General features: G+C 40.6%; 1 protein-coding gene across 1 annotated transcript; it reads right to left on the bottom strand.

Moving 5' to 3' along the window:
* Positions 1-81: 81 nt before the first annotated feature.
* On the bottom strand, positions 82-23,686 carry dnah12 (dynein, axonemal, heavy chain 12). Its single transcript, XM_042408547.1, has 74 exons — positions 23,570-23,686; positions 23,180-23,404; positions 22,468-22,555; positions 22,309-22,335; positions 22,019-22,208; positions 21,856-21,925; positions 21,595-21,753; positions 21,274-21,469; positions 20,860-21,048; positions 20,365-20,518; positions 20,186-20,277; positions 19,897-20,075; positions 19,668-19,803; positions 19,431-19,556; positions 19,209-19,343; positions 18,131-18,324; positions 17,809-18,052; positions 17,519-17,704; positions 17,212-17,412; positions 16,910-17,104; positions 16,654-16,775; positions 16,424-16,559; positions 16,195-16,341; positions 15,956-16,075; positions 15,594-15,750; positions 15,334-15,506; positions 15,098-15,250; positions 14,761-15,000; positions 14,248-14,493; positions 13,994-14,113; positions 13,774-13,883; positions 13,461-13,644; positions 13,197-13,337; positions 13,012-13,095; positions 12,606-12,794; positions 12,352-12,471; positions 12,072-12,260; positions 11,843-11,994; positions 11,558-11,696; positions 11,239-11,405; positions 10,838-11,093; positions 10,407-10,703; positions 9,973-10,151; positions 9,541-9,733; positions 9,212-9,373; positions 8,906-9,100; positions 8,379-8,512; positions 8,132-8,294; positions 7,946-8,026; positions 7,675-7,851; positions 7,438-7,569; positions 7,242-7,331; positions 7,013-7,153; positions 6,665-6,906; positions 6,434-6,581; positions 6,181-6,326; positions 5,805-6,019; positions 5,518-5,710; positions 5,234-5,426; positions 4,973-5,145; positions 4,100-4,240; positions 3,800-3,958; positions 3,426-3,721; positions 3,083-3,336; positions 2,830-2,970; positions 2,571-2,708; positions 2,252-2,485; positions 1,970-2,158; positions 1,527-1,630; positions 1,229-1,433; positions 982-1,119; positions 798-889; positions 622-689; positions 82-411 (listed from the first exon to the last, which is right to left on the bottom strand). The coding sequence occupies exons 2-74, from the start codon at positions 23,386-23,388 to the stop codon at positions 218-220; spliced, it is 11,922 nt and encodes a 3,973-aa protein (XP_042264481.1). The 5' UTR covers positions 23,389-23,404; positions 23,570-23,686; the 3' UTR covers positions 82-217.
* Positions 23,687-24,144: the final 458 nt, after the last annotated feature.

Here is a 24,144-nt window from a genome sequence, read left to right as displayed (position 1 = left end):
TTTCTTGTTTTTGTTCTGGAATCGAAATAATCAGAAACAGCTGTTCACATCCATGCTCTATGTACAGTTTTGAAACACATATTCCCTTGTTGGTCACAAGCAGATGTGATTATGTTTAATTTTGCATTGTTAAGGAACAGATAATCAGAAAAGAACATCAAAGTGTTTTATGTGTCACAGTAAAATGCTTGAGTCTTCAACAGTGTGCTGTCTGATCTCAGTCATCAAGCTGGCAGAGCATGGCTACGCCACGCTTGATCCAGTGTTGAGGGCGCCTGCCAGTGGGCAACATCATGGAAATGACAAAATTGGTGGAGTGGCCTGTAGTAGAGAGGGTGCCCTTCCTCTCAGTGGTCTTGTAGAGAGGGCAAATATAGAGTTTCTGAGGCTGATCGATGCTCTTCTTTTGAGCTGTATGGCAAAGAAGCAGGAGAATAAACAAAGAAAATAGGAATGAGTTAAGAAAATGGAGACATAATAATAAGAGAATAACAGCATCATGTTTATAATCATGGGGATGCAAAAAACACCTGATAATATGAATGGCAGTTAGTTTGTCTTGTGTATCTACAGAGAAATGGTTACTGTGGTGGCTGTTATGCAAAATAAGGTAATACTTACTGGGTTTTATCCAGATGATGGGCACCAAGTCAAAAAGGACTTTGGGGTTCTGCTCAGCCAGAACTCCACTGATGACAGAGAGACAAGCAATAGTTAAGTTTTATCAAGTCTCCCTGCACTTCACTATTATATTGACATAAACATTATTCAAAAATAACTCTCATATGAACCTCTACCTTCCTTTGTCCCATCGAGCTCCATCAAGAAACAATCCACTAATGTAAACGCCATCTTCAGGCGCTGTGTCTGACTCATCAATAGGAAGAACCTGTGAGATAAAATCATGAAAAAAAAAATCACAGATAAGTGATCAGAAGTTCTTTCAGGTGGAGAAAGAGGGATTACAGAGTGTCTCTTGACCTCAAAATCAAAGCCTAGCAGATCAATGGGGACATGATATTTCCTGGCGTAGTTCTGCATAGCCCCAGTTAGGAAGGCCTGGGTGAAGAAGAAGCCAGGCAGCCAGAACACATTGGGCTTACTGGTGTCATACCAGTCCTACAAGCAAAAGCAAAATATAAGTGGAGTAAAAAACCCAACAAAGCTCCTACATACAGTAATTAAATTTAAGCATACAAGACATTTCTTTTACATTAACAAGTCTCACTTGCAAAAACTTGAGCCTTGAGAGAAAGTCAGTAATGTAGCTGCCCAAGGGCTTGAGGCTGGGGTAAGAGCGCTTGGCCCATTTCTCTGGGACCTTGCCCACTATCAAACTGCCCGCAACTGCCTCCAGCTCTGCATCCATCACCACTAAACCCTTGATGGCCTTCAGCAGGTTCTGTAGACTCAAACGGATCGTACTACACAGCCTAAGAGAAAGGAAAAACAGCAGTACAGTCATATAGGATAGGTTATGATGTGTTGCACTTTTTCAAGTTCTGCACTGAGCTGTTTGTCCATACGTGTTGTAGCGCTCCATCTCTTGGACGAGCACAGTGTTCATGCTCTCCTCGTAGAGCACCGGGAACTTCGAGAGAGCTGCTTCTGTGTCAAAATTAGATGGAAGCTGGGGGGAAAGTGCATACAGGTTACAATCAAGGTAAACGAAACATCAACACAAATTTCCACTTTTCGGGAGAGATACACTTTTACTGATGCTATATTTGCATCAGTAATGAAACTCAATCTTTTAAAAATGGGTTCTAAAATCTAATAACACAACTAATGCTAATACTACTACTGCTAATAATACTAATCTAATACTTTATAATACTACAGCTTAAAATTATGTTTTACCTCAGAGCTATAATAACACGTTCTTTATATATTTTACAAGATAAACAAAAGCATTTCTGTTTCAGTCTTAAAAATTGCTAAATGATGAGGAGGTTTGATCAATTTCTACCTTAGTAAGGATGTCATTCGCTATGTCATACAGGGTATTGTCACTCCCGGAGCTAGCTCCTCCCTTAGCTCCTCCTCCCTGGGTAAGTAGCAGTGAATCAAACATCAGCTTGGTCTGCTGCAGATCCTTAGAAATGTCTACATTTTCATGCATCCCAAACACCTCCGGGTGCTGGCTGAATGGAAGTTCCTAGAATATGATAAAAGGTGGGAGTCATTATATAGAAAAAAGAAACAAATACATATTAATCTTCTTGATATGTGTTATCTCAAGTGGCTTTACCTTGATAAATTCAATGTAGTCCTCATAGATAGATTTAGGTGGGGCAAAGTATTCGCCGCTAGGTGAGAAAGGGTAGCGAGGTTTCTCGATGACGTCCTTGTTATAGAAGTCAGCTAAGATGGTCATCAGGAGCCGCCTATCCCAGTCATCTGTCACACGACCACCATAGTTGCACTCCCCGGTCAGATACGTTATGGCCTCAAAGGGAACGTCATCATATTCATTCACAAACAGCTAAAGAGGAAAAGAAATTAAATTAAATGCATTTTAGATTCTTGGTGATGGTAGGAGCTTGGCTGCTGAAACCCTGAATGAATACCTGTAGCTGTCTGATGCTTATACGTAGGTCAGACTCATTGAAGCCATAGGGAATATTCCAGCCCAGTGGACCAAACTTCTTCCTCTCCTGAACAAGAGCATGGAAGAAGCACAGTCCGTACAGGAGTTTCTCCCAAATCTAGTGGAGAAATCCAAGAGTCAGAATTAGCTAGAGAGAATTTGTGACATTTGATACATCATTTAAATAGATAAATGCAAATTCCTGTGACATACAAAATGTAAGTTTCTCCCCAACTCACCAGCTCCTTATCGGGGCAGTTATTGAAGAAGTTTGGGTCAGAAACAGGATCTGACAAGTAAGACTGTAGTAGGTTGAGTCGAAGTCCTGTAGGAGGCTCATTTGTCATTTTCACCCCATTCTGCAGGATGGTCACTGGAAACTGATATCAGAAAGGAAGTAGTTTTAAGACTATCATTAGATGAAAGCTCAATCTTGGTGCTTAAAGTTGTTAATTTATGCACATGTTCAGAATCAAATGCACTATGCTTTACCTTGGATGAGGGGTAGCTTGTGAGCCAAAGGCGGAAGTCTGGGTGGCATGTTGCAGGACTTAAGTCCTCACAGATTTTCTCTAGGGTGGACATCCAGGAAACAGCCAAGTGACAGTTCTGCAAACACACCCATGTCCCATCCTGCATGGCTGTGGATATCATTTTGGCAGCAATGGGACCCTGGCCCTGCCCCAGAGAGATGGACTGGAACTTTGTACCACTCATGTTCTTGTCACTGGCAAATTTCAGTAAGCCTGTGGAGAGATATTGTTATTTCTAATGATTTTCAGGGTTAGCATTACATGGAACTTTGACGTTGAATCATTGGTACTGAAGAACTTACTAGCCATCGGATCTGCTCCTGGAGACAGAACAAACACCAGGGGGGTGGTGGAGTTGGAGTCCAGGTAGCTCTTACTCAGGTCAAAGGGAGGGGGCTGTACAAATTTCTTCCCCAGTTTGCCAGTTACATATTTAGTCACAGCTGGCACCATCTTATCAGGCCTGAGAGCACGGACAACGATCATCTTCTGCAGTTCATTGAGCTGTTCGCACCATGGTGCAGGCAGAGGAATGTTGCACGGCTCTTTGCTGTCATAAATAGGCTTGAAGTCTCCTGGGCTCTTGATGAAAGCTTCTCTGTGGAATAAATAATACTTTGATGAACTCAATTGACCAACATTAAATTATAATGATCGGGTGAATAATGCTCGTTACTTTAATCCCTGTAAGCCAGGCAGTTCACTGGCTCGACAGATCTCATCCCAGCTCTTGTCCTGCAGCCAGCTGGGGTCGGGGTTAGCGATGGTGTTCTGCAGGCCCACTCCTCCAGTCATCAAGAACATGAAGTCAGAGTATTCAATCTCCTCTTTTGCCCTGAATGGAATATCAATAGAAAATATCACAATACCAAATTCATCCATCATATTTTCATATGAGAACTTGGTTAAAAGCTTAAATCTGATCTTACTAGCTTAAGTCAGTCAATGAAAATCCCCAAGCTGCTTTAACACTTACAGGAGTAGATTGCAGCAGAGGAGGAAGGAGAAGAGGAGTTTGTCCTTCTCAAACAGAGAGCGACAAACGTTGCAGTACAGGTTAAAGGTGAAGTGATCAATCAGGTATCGAAGCCTCCTCTCCAGGATCTTGGACTTGTTACTGAATAAAAGACAAAACATAGGAAGTTTCAGATAAACAGTTAGGAAGGCCTGGGTGAAGAAGTTAGTTTCACTATGGATTTCAAAGTCTAGCTGAATTTTGAGTAAAGGCTGAGTAAAGGGTTCACCCTCCACTCACCACTAGATAGTTCCACATTAGTCAAATATGCACTTGTGATGTTATAGTACAAAAAATGCATATCTGTGTGTACAGGGCACATCTCTGGCTCCACATGACAAAAAAAGGTTACATTTGATCTCCTCCACTAGAAGCTGCTGTATAGGAATAAGTTGGTTCTCACTCCACTGTTAATCATGTGCATGTATGCTGTGTAGCTTGCTGAATGTGCTTGATTTTTCAGAAAATAACTTAAGTTAAATTAGGGATTATTTGGAAAAAATGACACCAATTTAAGCTTGTGTACCATAACCCTGGTGTAAGATGAACAATGGCACACATCTCTTCTAGATCTGACAGCAATTCTGAAAATAATTGAGCCTGACACGAAAAAAAAACAAATAAGCAAAGTGAGTTGCTGTCTGTCTATATTTGTTGTACTAATATGTCTGCAGGGTTCTGTCAGTGAAGATATTTTACGTAATCCTCCTCTTTGAAAAAATGTGTGATCCCTGTGTGATCGGGCACAGTCATAAAATCCAGGCAGTTTGCATTTGTCTCAATGCATTACCTCCTCTGGGACATTGCAGATTAAACTTCATGTGCGTCACTCACCTGTCGTGGATAGAGTTTATGTAGAGGTTGACAAACCAGCTGAGGGAGTACTGGTACATAGGGTCTATGTTAGTCAGGTCGGCAATACTGAAGAACAGGATGGAGGAGTGCTTGGCAATGGCTCTGTAACCCTCTCTAGACTCTGCTATTTTGATCTCTGTCTTCTCTGCAATCTGGAAATATGGAAACAGTTGAACGTTAGATGATCAAATATCAGACTCATTCACAATCCAAATTTCATTTTTAGTGCTTATTGCACACCTGTTGTTTCTTAGTAATCTCATTGGACATGATCTTTGCAGAGTCTAGAATCTGAATGGCACTCTCATCCTCCAGGATATTTCCCTCAGATGACTGGAGTGTCTCCAAGATCTTGTCCTCAATTTCCTTTAGCTGCCTCTTGTTTGCAGCTGACTGCAAAATTAGTGCATTTCTCTCCTCTTCCAGCTCTGGCCTGTAGAGCAGATGAAGCAGAAACAATGCTCTACCAAAATGACAAGTAGTATTTCAGTGAGATACCAACATGACGATTATATGAGCCCTACCTCTCTTTGGCAACCACAATTCCGAGCAGCTGGTCCTCTAAGCCCTCTGGGGTAATCATAAAATTGAGCAGGGACACTTTGGTGGCCAGTTCCGGTAGATAATGTGGGTTCCTCAGCTTAGTGGTGATGGAGAAACGAAAATCACAGGAGTACTCAATCACACTCTCCCCCAGCCTGATGCAATCCACACCACCTAGGTGAAACAAAAGTTCAGAATTCTGAATTTTCACAAGTTTTGAATTCAAATCTCAGATGGTCCTTTGGCAGCCATCTCACATTCCCAGCACCTTGTTTGAAGGTTTGTTTGAGCAGCAGTGGTTCCAGGGAGGGGTCCAGCTCCTCACCCACATTTTCCAGCAGCAACGGTGTTCCAAACTGAATACAGTTTTCCAACGTTCTCATGTAGTCCCCATCTGTCAGCTTGATTACACTCAAGTTGTTGTCTTTCTCTGAATTCTTCACCCATTTGTTGGCCTGGCCCTGAGGGTCAATCATCAAGGGCCTACAAAAACACAAGAACACATGAGATTCATTTTAGACTGAACTGTGCAACTTTGCTGCCAGTTTTATTCAAATTTAACCAAAACATGAATATTTCTGAGAAATGTGTTACTAATAAGACATTTAACTTTAAACCAATATATTTAAGCAATACAGACTCACCATCTACGTGAATTACTGACAATGACACCATTGTCGATAGAGAAAGAGTCACTGGGAAGGCCTGCGATGTTCCAGGCCCTAATCTTAATGGGATCTCCCAGGGTCTTACTGAGGGAGAAGTCATCTGATGATGGAATGTTCTTTGACTAGAGATATTGGAGTAGATGAAAAGAAAGATAAGAAGCAATTAAATATGTCTGAATTCAAAGAGAGTGACCATAAAATTTTAAATAAAGAACCAAAGGACTGTTACTTGGCAGAGTTTGGTCCATAACTTGGTGCAGTCCTGTCTGAAGCCAGCAGTGAAGGCACCCAGGTAGGCAATGACACCAGCGGAGATAAGAACATCTCCAGTTAGGTTGTCATACGTGTTCTGCAGATCATCTGCTGCCTTTGACCATCTAAGGACAGACACTTTTTCAGTTAGTGGTACATTGCAATTCTTTTAATTGCAGAAAATCATGAACCACATAATATTTATCACCTGGTCTTCTCTCCACCCAGACCACCAATGAGTTTCTCAGCCCTCTCCAACTTCCTGGCACACAGATCCACCTGGAACTCCAGCTGGGCTTTCTCCTCTGTCTTCTCCTCAAAGGTTTTTTGAAGGGCAGCTAAACGATCCTCGACCTCCTTTAGCTCACCTCTCTTCTGGTCCAGCAGGGCCATGGTAGCAGCCAGGGACTCCTGGGCCTCTGCAAGATTGGCCTTCTTAGGAGCCACAACCTAAAAGCACAGAGTGGTTGAGAGCAAAGAAGTGGATGCCAGCATGCATATATCAACAGGGCAAGTCAAGAGATAAAAAGTCTACGCAAAGCTAGATACACTGCACCTTTGCCACCCTGTCATACACCTCCATCGCTTTGATCCACTTGCACAGGCCCTCTGCTGCAGAGGAGGCCTTTGCCACTATGCTGGGGTCAAAGTCAGGATTATTCATGTATTCACCACGGATTTTTTGCATCACAGGGACCTGCAATTAAAAGACAGAGGAGTTAGTGGGAGCAAAGTGGAAGTGTTTTTAAAATAATACATAAAAAAAAATGTTTCCTGACACTCACAGGAATATTGTCCTTGTCATATTCTTTAAGATCTCGTAAGAAGTTCATATCACCCAGTAGCTTCTTGCTTGGACCCCAGTAGTCAAAAACCTACACGATAAAATAAATTATTCATCAGGATATTACTATAATTTGTAATGTTAAAATATTTTAGTATGATAAGCTTTGGCAGTGTTATATTTTTCCACAGTCCAACCTTTTTCCCAGTCCCAGCAGGGTCGGCTATCTTATCTGGCTTTATGTCCTTCATCACACACACAGCTGCCATCACCAGCTTCACCCCTGAAGGGGGATTTTTCATCGACTTCACAATTGTGACATCAGAAGGCTGCAACGAAACAGACAGCTCAACTTACTCAACTGTCAAAACTGCAAACTGATCTGTGTGGCAAAACATGGTACAATGGAGCGGTGCAGTTTAAAGGGTGCTCACCTTCAAAGTGTTCAAGGCTGAGAGAGCAGCCTCCAGGGCAGGGATGGCCTCAGCCAAATCACTCTCACACTCATTCTTCAGAGCCTGAGCCTCATTAGCTTTTATAGTTGCTGCCTCCTCATCAACACGCACAACTTTACTTTTGGCCTCAACCTCCACAGACTCCACTTCTATCACCTGAAAGTCATTACATTAAATAATATATATTTAATGTATGTATTTATATTCTAGGTTGATGTTAAGGCTGAATGAAGATGTGAAATTTATTCACCTTCATCATTTTGGTGTTATCTATCTTTGCTTGTTCCAGTTTGGGCTGTAAGTCTACTAGTTCCTTTTTCATCTCACCAACCTACGAGGGAGATTGTTGCAATAAGTTATGTAAAGGTATACTGATCATTTAATAAAAAACTAGTGAAATACAAAACAACTCAGGTAAAAATCGTATTGCATATACCTGAGATTCAGCGAAGGCTAGTTTATCCAGACCATTTGTATACCTCTGTTTTGCCTTCATGACAGTGTCTCTTTTCTGAGTGAGGAGCAGACGAAACGCTGCAATCAGCTCCAGATAGGATGTGGGTGTCACATAATTATGCCGACCTAGCTCAGAGAGGAATCTGCAAAGACAACAACAGTGTAATTAAGGGATTATAAATTCACTGTACCTTTGAATATAGAAGTTATAAATAATCACATCATACTTCTGTGAGAGCTGTTTGGCAGAGGTATGGAATGTTTTGCAGATGGGTATGACCTCCTGCCTCTCATTTTCACTCATCTCCAACGTCTCCAGGAAGGAGTTGGCTACCCGCTCAAGAGCCTCCTCTGGCCATGGCTGTCAGGGCAGAGAGATGAAAAGGATAGTGAGGATAGGGACAAAGACAAGAGCCTGCAAAGAGAGACTGGTGACACTGTTAAGAATAGTGTCTATTAGCTAATCTACAGTATCAGTCGACAGTTTGGACACACTTTCCTATTCCCTTAAATGAGAAAGTGTGTCCAAATTTTTGACTGGTACTGTATATGTCATATCTTCTCTCTTTTATTTCTTTTGATGTTATCTCTCGCCCAGACAGCACAGATGACTAACTGTTACTGACAGACATGCAGATACATACATGCACAGACAGAATTTAGTATTTTCCTTGTCTGGCATATGTGGTATATTTGACTTTAGATAAAAAACAAACTACAAGTGCTCATGCCAGTCTTAATGCCTGTTTAGTACCTGGAACCAGTCAATGGTACAACAGTTGATAAGAGATGGAAACTGGCGCAGGCGATTTCGAAAGGCGTCTCCAATGGGACTGAAGGCCACAACAATGTGCAGGTTCTCCCTACAGCGTGCCACAAAGAAGGCAAACAGAGTCAAAGGGCTCAACTCCAAATTCTTATTACCAGCCTGGGCGACAGGACGTACTGCCTGCAGAAAGAAAGATGAAGTAAGAGTACTATTAAGTATAAATGGATATGGCCTTTTATATAAGGTATACATTGCTCTATAAGGGTATACATGTAGTTTGTAATAACCTACCTCCATGATCTCTTGTTTTTCATCTATGGCAAACAGATTGGGCACTTCCCCTGTGTTTAGTACACTGTCCACGTCTTCTAAAAAAGCCTCATCTTTGATCTGAGCGTCAGTTAGCAAGAACACTGTCTTCTGACCTTTCACCCCGGCATTTTTCAACAGCATCTGTAGTATAAGGAGAAGCATGAAGACAAGGTATTGTGACTATGTTAAAATTTTTCACAACAGTTTAAAAATCAAAGGGATTACAGACAGAGAGCAAAATGGTGTGAGGAAAAATACATGTAATGCTTCAGAATTACAAGAAGTCTGTTCTAAACCGTAAAGCTGACCTTAAGGTCATCTCTCCACTCAATCATGCCGTAGCTCTTAGAGATCTCAGGCTGGAACATGGTCATGTGAGCCATGGATGTGGCCAGACGAGTGATGGACTGGCGTCCGCTGCCTCCCACTCCCACTAGCAGGGCATTGCCTCCTGGCTGCTTCAACACACGGCTGATACGGGACAGGTGCTCCAGGACATACCTACATAATGCATACATTTTCTTATCAGGTGATCAAGTTTCCATGCAAAGACTGAATTGAACATAAAAACCACGTTTCATTTCAACTTACCACATGAAAGTTAAAGTCATTTAGTTGTACATTAAGTCTAAAATCTTATTTTTCTTATGACAACAAAAAGTCTACTAATTAATAAAGTGCAATAACTCCACATTTTATGCATGTAGTTGAATTGCCTTTATAATATAAAAGTCATTTACCGGAAGATGACGAGATTCATGCGATTCTTGTGCATCTGGTTATATTCATCAAGACACAACTCCACCACCTGAGCAAAGCTTTCCATTGAGGGCACCTCAGCATACAAGCGCTCATCATCCTCCAGGTCAGGATTCATGTAGTCACCAAACAGTAGATTCCGCATGTCTTCTTCAACCAGCTGAGAAAGGACGAACAAAACAAATAAATATAGAACATATATATATATATATATATAGATTTTCCTTGATAATTTTATATGTATTTTGTATCAGTGAGATGTAAAAACTTCAACTGTTTGGAAGTTTCATATGCTAACAGAAAATTAATCAAAAAAAAAAAAATCAAATCGTAAAAGGGAAGACAGGCCAAAACAGCTTTTCCTGCATTCTCAAACACATGACACCACAGCAAATATAACTGAATCTCTGCTTACTTTACTGCCTTTTATCAGGTGATCAAACACCTGGTCGAAGGACTCTTTGAAATGATCTTTGAGGATGCGGTTCATCAGCTGGAAGATCCATGCTCGATCTTTGTCGTCCACCAGACGGTCATAGTAGACGCGGAAGACCTCATGGACAAACAAGCGTATCATAGTGCGTTTGTTCTCCAGAGACTGCTTCTTCAGCAGCAGGCAGCCTTGGATTACACGTGAGAAGTCCCGCAGGTTGAAGGTGTAGTGAGATTTGGCTGGAGTAGGAAGCAAGTTATCCATTGCTTTCTTATACACCTACAAATTAAAAGCATAAGATCAGAAAGCAATGGAGAAGACAACACATGATTGATAAAAAGCATTTGACACACCAAAGAATGTATTTATTCTGATTATATTCTGACATCACTGTGGGTCTTTAGGGGACTCACTTCCATTGTAGCTGTCACTATTTGGTTGCCAATAGTGAAATATTCTGGTGGGAATTCATTGTTTTTGAGATAGAAGGCCACCACACTGGAGAAGATGCGAACCATGGTGTCATCACTGAAGGCATTGATACTAAAAATGTTGAAGTGCCGCAGGAAGCGAGAAGTCACAGCGTTTCTCCCACCACCAGGGGGACCCATAGCTGAAATGAGCTGGAGGTCGACCAGGGTGATCTTGGATGTATCCTTCAGATCGTACCTGCCAGAGCATAACAGATAAGGTCTGATTGTTTAATGGACAATGCTTAAGTCTCTTTAATGCAGTAAATTCACTGCTCTTCCTTTATTATATCTCTCTTGTTTTGTTTTGTTTTGTTTTGGCATCTATAGTGGATGGTTCATACCAGTTTCCATGGTCTATATACTGCCGCAGAAGCTCCACAGGAGGCTGTGCTCCAAACTGTTCCAGTGCAGGCATGTTCATATCATCTACAAAGATGACACACTTCTTTCCCACAGGCGGCCCAAACACTCCCTTCCTTCTCTTATCTAACCTGGACATGATGATATTCTGGAAGATGCAAAAAATACAGAATAAAGAAAGGAAAATTAATTTTATTATCTTTTCTTGTTTGTTTAGATCATCACATCATATAATGTTTTACTAGTAATACAAAAATTCCTGCAAGGACACTCTTTCATCCATGAATCCTATATGCTGACCTGGGTTTGGTTGGCACTAGTGCGGGCTGAAAAATTGATGAAGAAGGGTAGATAGCGGTCTTTGTCCAGATTGTTCATCAACTTCTCCTTCACATACACTGACTTCCCAGTGCCAGTAGGACCAACAAATAGTAGAGGCCTGAACAGAGAAACAGAAAAATCAATGTCTAGCAAAAAATTGAATTTGTTAAAATACATTAGAAATTTATTTACAATAATTTATGGCAATCAGCACTTTTTATATTTGTGTTTATCAATGCCACTGTGACCCCTTAGAATACTAACACTCCGTAGTTGATGCAGAGGTCCATGAGGTAGGTGTAGCGAACAGTGTCTATGGTGGGAACAATGATGTCTTGCACTTTGGTGTTCTTGTCCCCCAGGTTGACATTTTTGATGCCATCATTCCAGTGAACCCATCTGCCTTTTCCTTTAAACTGTACAAGAGATTACAGTGTGATTTACTAATTTAAACACAAGAGAAATACCTCTTAGTGACATAATCGCACAGTACCTCATAGAAATAGTCATACACCAGCCCTTTCTCATCCATTGGACACTCCCATTTCCCCACAGTGTCAGGGATTGGATATTCTTCTGTCTTTCCTGACACAGTCACTCTGAAGAAGTCACTAAACTTCTCTCTGCTGTCTGCATCACAGCTGCCACCCACAGACCACACCAGGGAGAAGGCAAAGGCTGCCTGCAATCATAAAGAAAGAGAAGGGGTGGCATCATACAAAAAAAATGAATATTATATTATTCAAAAGTATATAATGATTAAGTCTTTTTACCATGATCCACGTGCGAATATTTTTATTCCCAGACTCCATCTTAACAGGTTCAGTGAGCAGCATCTCAAACAATCGACATAAGGACATCACTGTATTACTGTTGCTAGTGGAAACAACTTCCTGTAAACAAAACCATAACCCAGCATTACAAAAACTCTATACTTAACATGTAAATGAGTGTAAACTTCTACCTCTACATTTTCTACAGATATTTGTGTCTGGATTGTTCTGGGGCCTTACCCCAGAACACTTACTCTGCAGTTTTTACGTAGCATCCTGAGGGCAGGCGGCAGCAGCCAGTGGAAGAGGTCCAGCAGCAGTGAGTGGTTGTCCGGGCTTTGCAGAGCATCAGCAAGATTATTCATCCAGGAGATAACTAGGGGCTCCCAGCCCAACTGAGACGGTTCCATGTAGATCATACCACATCGACTGACTGTTGCAGGCTGCATTGGGAGAAAATAACCAAACACGATGTTTTTATAACATCCAATTACATCCCGTCAGTCAAGCCTGGCATGTGTTGTTAATTCTCATTGGCTAGTTGAATGTTTATCAACATCTATTCGACCACGTTGGTGATTTATTAAAATTTGCAATTGTTAAATTTAAAGACGGGATAATCAAATAAATCATTTATTTCACTCCAAAAACCTAACTTACTGAGGCCTGTGATAGATCCATTGCTTCAAAAATCAGACTCATCTGATTGGACATCTGGATAATCTCACCACTCATCAGGCACAACTGTACAGAAAGAGCAAAGCAATAAAGATCTTTCTCAAGTATGTGAGCACCAATTAAATATTGCAATGAAATATCAATTGCTTTTACTGTGTATTACATACCTTTTTGTTGTCATCCAGCACAGTGTTCATGCTCTCAATCCACAGTGTATCTATGGGACCATCAAACACCACCCATTTACGGTCCGGTGTCTCAGCTGATGCAAACTCACGAAATGTGTTGGCCACAATCCCATCTGTCCACTAATAATGAGGAAAACATGAGAAGAACGTGAAAGGAGAAAGAAATTGCCACCTGTTGTCCCAGGTCTAACAGAGGATCTGTGATACAGTACTCATACATAAGGATCCAAAGCACAGGCCTACCTCATGGGAAACTAAATCAAACTGTCCAAAGAGCTGCCCCATGGTGATGGACTTTGGGTTCAGTGTCCTGAAGATGACCTTCTCCACCTCACTGTACCCTCTCTCATTCATGACAGTCAGAGTGTCAGCTAGAACGTGAAGCACTTTGGTTTTCCCTGCAAAAGGCTCTCCCACCATCATGAACCTGATATAAAAAAAAGAGTATCTTGATCCACTTCAAGCCAAGTCCCAATAATGTGATATACTGTATAACTGAATAAAAGGCATGTAAGATTTCAAAATATGGTAACATGGAAATTGAAACATAAAATACCCATGTCTGACTATCATCATCTCATATGTCTGGATCATCTTCTGTAAGAAGACCTGTGTTGGTTGTACATTGTGATTTTTACAGCACTCTGTAGCAGCCTCCAAGAACAGCTGCCAAAGATATGAAAAAAACACAGATTGTAATATACAGAACAATATTAAAATGCAGGCATTGTTAGATTAAGGACAAAAGAATAAGTAATGGAATCAGCATATCTGACCTGATAGTCAGCTTCAGGAAGGGAGATGCCTGGGAACAAATCACTGGTGATTCCATTGAACAGCGGAATATCATGGGAGAGAAACTTGGGCTCATTCACATCCTTTATGGACCTCAGGAGCTCGATGTTACAACATGTGGAAAAAGTGGTAACAGACAAATACTGCAAATCAACTGACAAACCAGAGAAGTTCACAATTAAGACATACTCTTTAGACTAATGTTGAGCAAATGCATTAATTTCAGCACAAATACCAGTATGTCCTCATTCTCATCAGGATACTTGAGCTTGAGGTTTCCTGCAGCCACAAGTACAGCTTTGACAGCCCTCATGCCGTAATCATAATGGGACTGGGAGGAGAGCTGCTCTGAACAGAGTCTGTAGGTCATCACAATCTTTACTGACAGTGGTTTGGCATTGAGGAATCCATATGAATACAGAGAGATCTCTGCTATCAGTGCATAGTTGGGGACCATCATGGCCACTGTTCGGAATAACACCTGAGGAACAGAGAAAAACAAGAAAATTAAATGAATGTGTTACAGCCAATGCTTCCCTCTATTCCCTCTATTATGTTACATTATATACAGTGTATAATTTGATGTTGGAATGCCAATTGGAATGATTAATGTCATCATTAATATCACATTAAGATGTTTACAGTTGCATTGTATAATAATATTAATCTACAGCCAATATTTTTCATAACTGACAATCTCAACCCACAATGTCAGATAATATACAGTATGTGTTCACTGGTAAAAGACCTTAAGGTTATCAGGGAGTTCTGAGCGTCCTGCATAGCCTGGGTTCATTGTGATGGACACAAAACAGTTGGGGTTGAGTTTGAGCATGGTCCCTTCGAAGTCAAAGTACTCCAGATTCAATTCAATGGCCCTCTGGATGCAGAGAACCTGCTGGGCCACTACAGACAGCACTTCCAGCTCAATTCGGTTGAACTCATCAAAGCATGCCCACGCACCAGATGAAGCCAGACCTTTGAAAAACTGAGAGATTGCACCAGAATATATGTCAATATTTGTGCATTTATTACTACAGCATTAGAATTAATGATATAAATGTGACATTTCATGCTGGTGTTACTTTGCCCATGGCGAGGTAATCCAGTCCGTCAGAACAGTTGAAGACCACGCACTGCACAGCTAGAGCTTTGGCTAGATCTTTGGTGGTTTCGGTCTTTCCTGTTCCAGCTGGACCCTCAGGTGCACCACCCAAATTCAGGTAGAAAGCCCCGATCTATAACAAAGAGAATATCTGATCAATCAGCAGTATTCCAATAAAAAAGTAACATGTTTAGAGGTTTTTTGTCAGTTTTTTACCAGGGTTCTGTAGCATCTGTCAGTCAGTGGGGTGATGACCAGACGTGGCGAGTTCCCCAAGTACTCATAGGCGTACTTAACATCACAGTTAATTATGCGAACACGAACGTTGTCATTGCTCCAGTAGTAACGAAGCTGGGCTAGCCATTGGAAGTCTGTTTCATTTGATACTCCTGTTATAAATGGAGACATATTATTTTATTTTTGACATTTTTAACTTTTTTTGGGGGTGCTGTTTCTGAAGCAAAGCTATGACGTACCTTTCTCAATTAGCTCCATGACCACATCCCTGGCATGGACATCAATTGTGACGAGCGCTCCCAAAGTGGTCCGTGTTTGTTTGGGCAGTTTCCCCCTCACCAGCTCCACAATGTCATTCAGCTGTTTCTGGAGCTGCTGATAGTAGTTCTTTAAACCCTACAGAGAACAAAAGCACAATTACTATTTTCCTTTTTCCCAAGGTGATTTTGTTAAGGTGTCATGTCCATCAAAAGAAGAAATTAGGTCAGTCAATCAGGAGAAAGACACATCACTGCACTGTGCATCTATACTATAAAAATCCATCACTGTGTACAGCACATGTCAAAATCTTTATTAGGTCATAAAATAGTTAAAAACCTACATCGGCTCCTGATCTGATGGCTTCATGCACCTCCAAGGTCCAGAAAATCTGAGAGGTGCAGAGCACCACCTGCCCAGGCCACTCCTTGACCCACTGGCTCCGCAGGGTCTCAGCATAGGCCTGTCAGTACAACCACACTCAACCACTCAGCTTTCACCAACTCACATTTATATTCACACATAAGAGGAACCTCAAATTGTTCAGATGCAGTGTATGATCCATGAGAACAGTGAACTCACCACCCTGGAACGGGCTACTACATCTCTGACACTGCGGAGCATCACATCCTCCACCTGCACCAGCCACTTCTCCACAGCTCCTTTGGCTTCAGATGTGGAGATGTGCTGGATTAGCTGAACACGCTCCCCTTCACTACTGTACATGGCCTGAGCAAGAACAGTATGCAGTTTAGTAAAAGCCATAAACCATTCTGTCATGTAACAATAACAATACATGTAACTGAGTTACCTGGATATCCAGATTGGGTAGGAAGTCTAGTTTGGAAATACCCTCAAAGCACTTCTTCAGATGGGGCTGTACTCGCAGTGGATCCTTGGTCTCAGACAGAATCTCCAACATTTCATCATTGGACAAAAAGAAGAACCTGGCAGCAACAAGCGGCAGCACAGCAGGTATCAAAATATATGATATTAACAAAGAACTGGATACAAGAAACACTGCTAAATTGTTTTGTTTACCTTGGAAAAAAGAGACGCTTCTTTTCCAGATAGGCATTCAGTCCTTTCATGATGCTATCAAGGAGTATGTTGGAATCTTTCAGTTTCTCTAGCAAACCAGGCAGTGAGGTTGCTGGCAAAATCTACAGTTACAGATCCATCAGTTAACTCAAACAGTCTATCTTTTAGAATTTCTTATTTCAGAATAATTTGCAAACACATTTTCACCAGTGGACCAGAAGCCATGTGGTCACCATAAACCTTTGCTGACAACTACCTTAGGGTCCTTGACGCAGTGCCTCATGACCTCTTTCCAGTTTTTGTCTACAGTTTGGAAGAGTCGTCCCTCCTCTGGAATCTGCTGCATGATGTCTTGAGAAGAGAAGATAGGCTCCAGGTAAAGCCACTGTGCCTGCACCTTCAACCACTCATCTATTGTTTCCTGGATACGAAGCAGACGCTCCTCCCATAGCTGAGATCAAAGAACAAACTGTTAAATTTCTGCAGGACTTGCTATAAGTACAAGTGCATTTAATAAGTATCATTTGGTAAATAAACTCTCCAAAACTTGAAACTAACTCTGATCTCATTTTCAAAGGGTTTGATGAATGGCGAGCCCCTCATAGTCTGAGTCTTCACAATTTGGTCATCTAGCATTGTCTGAATCTCATCCAAAGCAGTCAGGATGGACACTCCAGTCTCCCTGTAAGGTTGATGGTGGAAATAAACACTGTCCCAAATATTCACCATGGTTTGCATAGCCTTCTCCAGGGAAAACTCCTGTAAAGACACACAGTGGGGATATGTAGCATTCAACAAGTAGACTTAGTATTTAAGTTTTTCTTAAATGCTGTAAAGACAAACACAACATATTAAGACTTCTCACTTTACTAGCAGCAGCGCTGATAGACTCAAACTCTTCCAGGTAAGGAGCCAGGTTTTGTTTAAGAACTTTGCGTAGTGTAGTACCAGAGTCAGGAGTGAGATCATATCCCACTATCTCTGACATCTGGTTCCAGTGGCGAGCTCTGATACCTGGATTACACAAGATGGACACTACAGGGATATGGTCCTGTTGACACAAGCACATTCCACATAATGTTTTAGCATCAGCAACAACAAGACTATGATTCTTCATTCTTGAGCCCATTTTAAAATAATATTTACATACAATACCTTGAACTCTTTGATCTGCTCCATTACAGTGGAGCACAAAAGTACTGTGGGACTCCCCCTCTTGCTTGGATCATCCTCACCAGGTCGTTGCCTAGTCTTGCCAGCAATCTTTTCCATCTCTTGCTCAGCCTTGTTCTGTTTCTGTTGGAAAAGCTTCAGCATCTTAAAGATCTCCCTAAAGAACTCATCCACTTTTACCTCCATGCTCTCGCCATTTAGGTCCTGGAAGGAACCATCCATCCATCTATACACATAGAAGATAAAAGGTCATCAGGGCAAATTTTGTAATTAAAACACAACACTCATCAAAGTGAAGTCAGACCTGTTCTCTGTACGCTGCCAATTCAATACAAGTCCAAACAGCTTCTGGTACGGCTCAATGCTCTCTTTGATGACCTCAACTTCTGGGTAAAATGTTGGGTCCCAATTGTAAAAGGCCTCTTCTTTGTTTATGTAGTCGATTGTCTCCTCAGCCTCTTGGAGAAGTTTCTGAACTGTTCTGACATCCGCCACATACTGCCCAAAAAGTGACAACAAGACAGTTATATCTCCTGAATAGTGCTCTTGTTCTGATCCAAAAAACAAAGCTTTCCATCTCCATTGAAGTGGCAAAATTTAAAATCTCCTAACTGCAACGTGGACTATATTTACTGAATGTTTCTCTTGTCTCTTTGTCTAAATTTTAAACTTGTTATGCCAATGATCCAAATCAGTGGCTATTTAACAGAAAATTAGATAATGCAGTCTTTTTATTGAAGTATAATAAACATGTCAGATTGAATTACATGGAAATCATGCTCTGGAGAGCTAAAATATTTCCATTTGATGTAATAGCCTCACTAGAATACCACAAAGTAAAACTAAACCAAACTAAAATTACACTTTATGATGCTCTTGTACAATTCAGATTTTTACTTACATTGAACTGGCACTGCCAAGCATTTTAAAAGCATATTTTAATATGACTATATGGCCCTAATACTTTATAAGTTATTTAAGTCAAAGCTATTTTTGACATTTTGGGAAATATGCTTATTTATTTTCTTGCCGAGAGTTAGATGAGACGATTAATATCATTTTCAAATTTATTCGTTCAATATGAAGCTAGAGCCAGCAGCCAGTTAGCTTAGCTTAGCATAAAGACTGGAACCAGAGGTAAACAGCTAGCCTGGCTCTGTCTGAAGTGAACAAAATCCACCTACAAGTACCTCTAAATCGCACTAATTAACTAACTAATTTAATCCGTACAAAAATCACATTTAAAATTAACAATTTGTGGTTTTATGATGGGTTATATGAGATGATACGATCTTCTCATCTAACTCCAGACAAAAGAGTGTATTTCCCAAAATGTTGAACTGTTCCTTTATGGTAATCTGAAAGCACAAATGACACTGTACCTGCTGCATCATATCCATCTCAGAGCAATGTGGGAACTCCTCTATCCTGCGTCCCAACTTTTCAAGCTGTACCATCAATCTTTCTCTTTTAGCAAGGAGGTCCTGCTCTCCTTTCTTCTTGGCACTCTGCATCACCTGGAAAATGACATAACTATCCAGAATCAGGTCATCCTTAAAAACACAACCATGATATACAGTTGTAGGAAGACACTGGAGCATTACCTCATCATTGAGTTCAAAAACATCAAGAATTTTCTGTGGCCAGAGAAAGACAGTCGAATTAAGCTCTAGATCCTCTGGCTCAATAATGTGGACATCCAGGAGGTAGATCAGTCTGCAATACGCTTCCTGTCAGAACACAATATGGTTGTAAATTATGTTAAATTTTAAGATAACTGAAATCAATATAAATGCCTTTGTGTAAGGTACAACAGGTAAACCATTAATCGGGTCAGTCACCTTTATTTTTTCATTAAGTTGTGCAGTACCCTTTGTCTTAATGAAAGTTATGTAATCTCTCATCTGGGTCATGTCCTCTGTATTCTCTGGTACTTGCAGAGCTTTCTCTCTGATGGTTTCAAATTCAGAGCAGATCCTTTGAACAGAGACAAAAAGGGTTACACATACATAAAAATGTGAGCCTTTTAAATAGGGAGGGACACTTGTTAAAAAGGAAGTATTAACTCACTGTAGATTTTGCACACGGTGGCTGGTTATCAGTTTCTTCAGAAGTATTTCAGCATAGCTTTTGGCTTTGTTGGCCAGCCCCTGTTTCAGCTCTTCACAGTCCAGATGGACCATTGTGAAGTGAGCTTTTGCTGGGAGGCTGATAATCTTCTTTGACAGAGCACGAAACTCCTCCACTTGCTTTAAAAAGCAGCCAGATTACACATTGACAGTCATGTGAAACACTGATAACAAGGAAAGAATAGGTCTATAACATATGCAGCATAAATTAAACTTTTTTGATTTCTCACCTCAGTATATTCATCAAAAGAGTGCTCCTCTTCCATGAACTTCTCCAATCGAGCTTGTGCAGTTCCATTGACTAACCAGTCGTAGTTGTCAACTACAATATAAAGCAGAAAAGTCAGCAATAATATAAATTAAAATCATTGGGTTGGTGATAGGAAATGAGTGGATTATGCAACATCACCATAACTCTGGAAATGTTTGTCAGGTTCCTCTAGATTCTTGTGCACAGCGGTCTTTACAGTGATCTGAGCCCAAGCAAGGATGTGATCAGCCACCTTGGCATCCACAAACGAAGATGTGGCCTGTGTCAACCATGACTGGACTGTCTGTACTTTCTGTGGATCAATACCATAGACATTAATACTAGCTCAAAATACATTTACATGAAAAATGTGTGAGAGCCAAAAAATTCTGCACATTGTCAATCACTTGTACTCACATTTACAATGTTTCGGTCTTCAGACCTTCATCAGGAAAAAATGATATTTGTGCAAATTTCAAAGTTTATAATTATGCCTGATGATGGTCTGAAGTGTTGTAGATAAAGTGAGCACAAGTGATCGACAGTGTGCATATAAGACTTTCTGGTGTGGAAGAACTTTGTAGTAATTGTTACATGAAAAATGTGACATAAGGTTGCCATTTTCTGTGAAATGGCTATTATACATAACCTCACCTGCAGTGCATTTGTGATGGCATTAAGAATTTCAAAAACAGCTGCCTCCAGATCTTGTAAGGTGGGGTAAATTTCCATCTTTTCATCATCAAATGTTAAGGCCATACGAAAGAGGGGCAAGCGGTGGTGATTGCTTGGCTCAAAAAGACTGACAAACTCCTCTACGCTTGTCTGAAGCAGGGACTTCAACTATGTATTTAGAAAAGAAAAAAATGTCCATAAGTCTACATTGGTAATGCAGGAACATGCAAACAATGTTAAAGTATATAAAAAACATTCTATAATGAATTAAGTACCTAAAAATTGTCAATTACAATGTGGAAATGTATCACATATTTTTATATATCAATCAAATAACTCTAAATCCTTCATTCTGACTCTTGTCAAGTCAAAATGAAGTCAAAATAATCCCACCTGATTGGAGATGAGGGTGGACGCACAGTCATAGAAGGAGTCCAATTTCTCCTCTTTAACTCCCTTCAGTGTTTCTTTACTTGTTAGTAAGTGTATGACTTTGGGAAGCCAGGTATTCATGATGCGCTCTTCTGTCCTCTTACACTCCACCGCCATTTTGTTCTGTAGGCTCTTACAGTCCATGGGTCCTGAAGCCCTGAACCAACAGGAACCAAAATAAATCAAAAGGCAACCTCAGCAAATCCACACATGACATATCTTCACTGCAGGTACAGTATATGCTCATTTTAGCAGTGCTGTGATGCATTCATGGTGTCTTACCTGCATGCTGAAAGATCTACCAGGACCAGTGGAGAAAATGTCATGTAGCCAATATCCAAGACAGTCTGCATTACCGGATGAAGAATATGCAGATTTGTTTTTATCATCTTCCGGCTTCTGATAAAGGTATCATGCCAAGGTTGGGAGAAATCAAGAACTCTACAAAAGACAAGAAATGTTTTTTACAAAAGGGCATGAAAAACTAGACTAACAACTACTTGGTTATTGTGTGTTAATCATTTATGTACATTAGACACTCACTTTGGTTGAGTCGCTGTCTGTTTTTCTGAGGTAGTTCCTTCATTTTGTGGATTCCTTAGTACTGTGTCCACTGATGAGTAGATATGGCATAATGAGACATGGTTCATCTGTAGTCTACATCTACTCTGCAAGCATAGACATGTACACAAATAACTGGTAATACCTGTGTGCTTGACAATCACACTGCGGAAGTTTTCACTGACTTCCATGCAGAGCTCCTGCAGTAGTTTATTTGTCTCAGGGCTCTCTTTAAGTTTAGCCGGGACTCGGGTAACTATGGAGTCCAACCACTGCTGCTGGATTGGAGTGAATGGTCGGCTCTCTACACACTGCTTCAAGAACATGTAGTTCATCTGCAAAGGTGGCCAAAATAAAATATGAAAGGTTTTACACACAGATAAATATGGTTTAGTCTCTTAATAACTCAAATTTAATACTAAAAAGTAAACTTACACTTCGCCTCCGCTCCGCACTAAGCATCTGTAAAGCAGAAACATACATTATATTGTGCACTATTTCTATATTAATATTTAAAATGTGTGTATGGATAGATAGATAGATAGATAGATAGATAGATAGATAGATAGATTGATTGATTGATTGATGTCTTACAGAAGATGGTAACTGTGGCTCTGGTGACTCGCAGTGCACAGCTCTCCTCTCTTTGCTTTGTCTGTAGGCCTCCATTGCTCTCGACACCCTGTAATAGTTCAGTCAGCAAACTGTCACATTGCAGGAAACCAAATGACCTACAAAATGATTAACTGCCTAACTTAGTTAAAGGTCCCCTCCAGACACGTTTTAAGATAAATACTCTACTTTGAATAATAATTTGTGTTTGATGTTTGAAAAAATGTATAATTACCTCATTAAATTACTTAAAATGACATCTACTCCTTCTCCCTCATTAAAAAATATATATGAATATGCAAATATTTTTCATTTGAAAAGTTTAACTGCAGGACACAAGATGTTTCCTACTTCCCTGTAAAGTAAATTTTCAGTGTGCACTGTTTTAAGTTGAATATTGGACAAAGATTGGCTTCCAAACTATTTCTGATGTCATAAATCATGCTTGTAGGCCCACCCCTTAAAATTGGATTTTCAATTAGCACAGAGAAACTTCTCACTATCAGTACATGAATATGAAAACAGCCTTCCAGTGTCAAACTCTGCACATACATCATTCTGCACAGTGAAGCTCAAACATTGAACTGTAGGAACAAGAGGAGGGGGGGGACTTTCAGTTAGACCATTCTCAGATAGATGTAGCTATCATTGAAGTACTGACAAAAGAGCTGTCATAGCTGAGCTGAAAACATACAATATTCTGTGGAGTTGCTCTTGCTGCACTTTACTCCTCCTGTGCCTCAGCAGCTTCTTGTGAACCGTTAACGTTATCGTGTGCTCCTTTGCTGCTGCGGCCTGTCCAACCTCTCCCTGCTGCTGCGCGCCTTCAATCGGGGGCAGGGCTGGATACTTTGACATGCCCTTCACCGTAGAGGCTTTGAAAATGTCGGGAGAGGTCGCCATCTCTGGCAACAAGCCGCTGAAAAGAAAAACAAAAACAGTTACAGCTGTTGTAATTTAACACTAGGCTAGCTTCCAGTTGTTAAGCTTGCTACATTTTTCAAGCGGACTGACGTTAATGTCACTGTAATAATTATCTCAAAAGATGATTGCAATAAATACGAATTGGATAGCTGTCGTTTACCTGTTCGTTCATATAATATCCTCCGGTTTCGTTAGTTTCCTAACAGCTAACGTCAATTTACTCAGTTTCACCTCTTAAGGGACTTCGGAGACAAGTAAAGTTAAAAGCGTCGTTTCCATAGAAACAGTAAACAGGGACGCTATGGGGAGGGAGGCGGGGCTTGTCATTTTTACTTTTCCTAGGATGGCGAAGTCAAAACACGCCCTACTCTGCCTCTGATTGGCCAGTACTCGTTACCTTCGTTGGTTGGATTGGTTAGATTTAAGCATGAGGAGTGAGATTGGTCAGAGTTAGGGTAAGAATATCAGGATAAGCCAATCAGATGCGGAGAAGGGCGGGTCATGACTTCTCCGTCCTGGAAAAAAAAATCGCCTCCTGTATCTGCAAGATGATGAAAGCTGGTTTACTGTCTGAAATATAAAAACTTGAAAAGACTTAAAATAGACAATAAATACAGTTACTATAATTTGTATGTATTATTTTGTGTATTTCATGTCTATTCCATGTCTCATAATATACATAAAAATATTATAGGTTACCACTAGATACTAAAATCTGCATTATGTGTTATGTGT

The sequence above is a fragment of the Thunnus maccoyii genome, chromosome 4 (genome assembly GCF_910596095.1).
Source record: "Thunnus maccoyii chromosome 4, fThuMac1.1, whole genome shotgun sequence".
In the NCBI taxonomy this organism is placed as follows: Eukaryota; Metazoa; Chordata; class Actinopteri; order Scombriformes; family Scombridae; genus Thunnus; species Thunnus maccoyii.
Note: the sequence above shows the minus strand (reverse complement) of the source record. Positions and strands in the feature narration are given on the sequence as shown.

Coding starts and splice junctions, on each gene's coding strand:
- dnah12 (XM_042408547.1), bottom strand. CDS start 23,388: ATGGCGACCTCTCCCGACATTTTCAAAGCCTCTACGGTGAAGGGCATG. Junction 15,507..15,593: donor CATGGAGCTAATTGAGAAAG/GTACGTCATAGC, acceptor CATTTATAACAG/GAGTATCAAATGAAACAGAC. Junction 13,338..13,460: donor TTGATTTAGTTTCCCATGAG/GTAGGCCTGTGC, acceptor CCTCATTATTAG/TGGACAGATGGGATTGTGGC.